The sequence below is a fragment of the Saprolegnia diclina genome (assembly GCF_000281045.1).
Source record: "Saprolegnia diclina VS20 unplaced genomic scaffold supercont1.85, whole genome shotgun sequence".
Lineage (NCBI taxonomy): Eukaryota > Oomycota > Saprolegniomycetes > Saprolegniales > Saprolegniaceae > Saprolegnia > Saprolegnia diclina.
Window position 1 is genome coordinate 3011 of NW_008246152.1, and position 3833 is coordinate 6843.

The 3833-nt window shown below is 55.6% G+C and overlaps 2 protein-coding genes across 2 annotated transcripts; both read left to right on the forward strand.

Moving 5' to 3' along the window:
• Nucleotides 1–734: 734 nt before the first annotated feature.
• Nucleotides 735–1631, forward strand: SDRG_15129 (hypothetical protein; the record flags this gene model as incomplete). Its single annotated transcript, XM_008621293.1, has 1 exon — nt 735–1631. The coding sequence occupies exon 1, from the start codon at nt 750–752 to the stop codon at nt 1629–1631; it is 882 nt and encodes a 293-aa protein (XP_008619515.1). The 5' UTR covers nt 735–749.
• Nucleotides 1632–2045: 414 nt separating this feature from the next.
• SDRG_15130 (hypothetical protein) lies at nt 2046–2936 on the forward strand (the record flags this gene model as incomplete). The annotated part of the gene is made up of 1 exon (XM_008621294.1): nt 2046–2936. The coding sequence occupies one exon, from the start codon at nt 2046–2048 to the stop codon at nt 2907–2909; it is 864 nt and encodes a 287-aa protein (XP_008619516.1). The 3' UTR covers nt 2910–2936.
• Between the last annotated feature and the right edge of the window lie 897 nt (nt 2937–3833).

The following is a 3833-nucleotide window of genomic DNA, read 5'->3' on the forward strand; positions in this document are numbered from 1 at the left end:
ACACCGATGCAGCCAACGACCTCGCTGCGGCTGCTGCAGAAGACGAAGAAGCGACCGCGACATGGCATGAAGGTGTAGCGCGCATTGAGAATGGTTCCCCAATGGATGACGACTACGACTTTTGCGACGACTTTGATCCACACCACTCAATACAATAATAATCATGTGAATAAGAGTGGGTTTCGCGTTAATCCTTCTGTTACTCTTTGGAGTTTCAAAGACTTTGAAGACGTAGAGACCAGCCATCGCTTACTCAACTCGATCGCTGGACCATGACCATCGCGCTCGTCTGTCGTTACCCGGGATGTAGAATAAAGAGCTCACACAATTGGCTGCATGGAAGGCAGATCGTGCAAGTGCAAGTGTGGGTGACAGAGACAAAACCATCGTGGCCAATATCCGAACAAACAGAGACGGAGTGACAACACCTGCGGATCCAAATGATTCGCACGTTCTGCGTACAAAGAAGGAATCCGCCGACGGGACTAAAGGCGGTCGGTTGCCTTCGTGCCTTGTGATGACATTCGTTGGCATCGCCTTTCGTGCATGCTCATGTGGGTTCACCACTCGCGACCGAGAGTATCCGGATAGGTCGCCAACAGATGTTGCCCAGGCTGAATAGTGTGCAGTTGCACGGAGCAACGTGCGGTTGTGCTCGAAGCTCGGCCCTTTCGTGAGTGATGGTTCTCTTCAGAACATTTTGGGAGTGTCTAGCATTCTTCAATTGTCCCCATCGAACTGCCATCATCATGTTTCAGGACGAAGCCGGCTTTACCAAGTTTATCGATGGCAACACGGTGTACGCGCGGGCGCGCCGCTTGTATCGCGCGACCTCGGGCCGCACGACCAAGCGCTTTCTCGAGCCGGGATACGACATTGAATGCTCCTACGAGGAGATGCGCCGGACGCCGCCGCCGGTCGTTGCGCCGTACATCAAAGCCACCGCCCACGATCTCCTTGCGCGACTCGAGAAGAACCAAATCTACTTCCCCAACGCCCGCGACCTCGACGATCTGGAAGCTCTGGGTCTTCCCCGCGTGTCATCGCTAGACCAGCTGCCACGTCATCACATTGATCAGATTTTGACCCGCGACGGCTCACGCTGCCCAAGCGCCCACAAGGTGGCCGTGCGCTTGAGCAAGGCGCTGCGGCGACTGGTCTACGAACGCGAGGCCATGCGAATTGTCGGCATTCCTGGCTTGTTTCTGTACCAAGTGGCCCCGTTCCGAGGTCGCTTGGAGACCGCAGCCGCCGATGCCGACACGACCGACTATGCAGCCGAAGCGGCCAAGTCGGCCAAAGACCTCTTGCGGCGTATCCACAAGTGCCAAAGCCACGGCGGTCCGTGCTTTAGCGCCAGTTGCCGGCGCCAGTGTCGGCGCGACCACGAACGCGCGTCCGGCAATCGCAAGCGCAACCGCAACATCAACTACTACAGTGATTTTGAAGATGACCAAGCCGGTGCCATGGACGCATATTACGACCAGTGTGCGGATGCCGTCGTGTACTATTACACGAAATGCTGGTGTCTCGGGCAGCCGAGCGACAGCGACTCGGACGACGACGACTACGATCTTTGCACCGACGTCGAGCCACTACCGACGCCTCCCACGTCGTGCACAATTACTTAATTTATTCTGGTACATTTCAGTTGAGCTTATGTAGGGTGTGGTCCTCGACCGTCGTCATTGCTCGACGACTGGACGTGATGCTGGCAGATTCCTTACACAAAATCTAGCCCACCAGTACAACTGCAAGAGCAGTGCAGCATGCCGATATACCAGCACACCGTATCGGACTGCACTCGATCAAAAGGGTATCCAAAAGATAGTTTGTATACCTCGGTAAATCGCGTCATATGCGCCCTCACAATAGCTCCTGTCGAATCCACTTTAGTTTCTTTTGAATACAAATACACGTTCCACGTCGCGGCTGTTGGTTGCCCAGTTTGCTGTTGGTTGTTGGATCGTGAAAGTGAAGGTCTTTTTATCATGAGTGATGGTTTTGGATCGCACGCAGCACCACAACGCATTTGCTAAACATTGATGGAGGAGGCAGGCTTCACCAAGTTTATCAGCGGCGACATTGTGTACGCTCGTGCGCGCCGCCTCCACCGCGCGACGACCGGCCGTACGACCAAGCGCTTTGTGAGCAACTGGGCACTCGAAGACTACCTCGCGACCATGCGCCGGACGCCGCCACCGGTCGTCGCGCCGTTCATCAAAGACACTGCCCGCGACCTTCTGGCGCGGCTTGAGAACCACAAAGTCTACTTGCCCGATGACCGCGATCTCGACGACCTCAAGACGCTGGGTCTTCCACGCGTGTTGTCCCTCGAAGCGTTGCCACAGCATCAAATCGAGCAAATTCTGGCCCGCGACGGTTTGCGCAGCCCGAGCGCGCACAAGGTGGCAGTGCGATTGAGCAAGAAGCTGCGACAATTGCAGTGCGAGCGCGAGGCCATGCGCATTGTCGGCCTTCCAGGGATGCTACTGCACCGCGTCACGACCCGGGTCCGATGCACACTGCAAGAGCTGGCGGCGAACAGGGATTCAACAGACTATGCAGCGGAAGCCGCCGCCGCAGCCAAGCAGTTTTGCCGACGCATCCACAAGTCTGAGACCCACGGCGACTGCAGCTTTGGCAATAGTTGTCGGCTGGATCGTCGACGAACGCATGACTGGGGTTGTGGCAAGCGCCCTCTCAAGACCAACTGGTGCAGTGACTATGAAGACGACATCGCGGCGAACGCAGATGCCCTCGACGACATGTGGGATGCCAACAACAACTACAACGACGAGGAGGAATGCAACCTTGAAACGAACGGCAGCGACGACGAATACGACCTCTGTGCCGACGTGGTCGCAACACCGACGCCCATGCCTCAGGCTATGTGTGCGATTAGCTAACTAAGTTCTCTACCTTATTTACAGTCAGTCGCTCTTTGGCTCCATTGCGTCACAGACTAGAGTGTTTTGCAATATGCATATCACCACCACCCCGATGACAATGTTGTCCTTGGGCAAATGTCATTTGAGTTTTTCTTCGCCACACGACCAAATCTGTAGAATGAACTAAGAAGGGTTCTTTCAGCGGTGCGTCGAGCCTAGTGGGCTTCCCAAGTGTTATTTTTCGAAGAGACATTGGATCGGACAACGAGGCTACCATGCGTTGTAGTTCTCACGAGTAGCGATTTGATTAGAGAAGGGACAGTCGAGCAACGAGCACCCAACACGTTATTACGGGTCGCATTTTGAAGATTGTCACATAACTTCTGGTGAATATTGCAGGGTCGATGGTCCCTGTCGACGGACACCACTTTGTTCTCGATGCTTCGATCTAAGGAAAGCCTCATGAAAGAATCATTCCTTCGGCAGATAAGTCTTGAGGGCGATTTGTGAATGATGGTGCGAGTGCCCCCGACCGTTGTTGTAGGATTCACTACACAATCAACCATGGACGAGACGCGCTTCACCTCGTTCGCTTCGGGCGACCTTGTCTACGCCCGGGCGCGACGGCTCCACTGCGCAACAACAGGCCGCACGACCAAGCGCTTCAGCAACAACGACCCTCTCGAAGCCTACTACGCGGTCCTCCGCCGGGTGCCGCCCCCAGCTATCCCACCTTACATTCAACAGACGGCTCAGAATCTGCTCGCTCGCCTTGAAATGCGCCAAGTCTATGTACCAAGTGCCCGCGACGTCGACGATCTCGAGGCACTGGGCTTGCCCTATGTCCCGGCCCTCGATGTTCTCCCGAGTGCTCATTGGGCGCATATTTTCGCCCGCGACAACGCGCGAGGTGCCATGGACCACGCGATCGCGGTGCGCGTG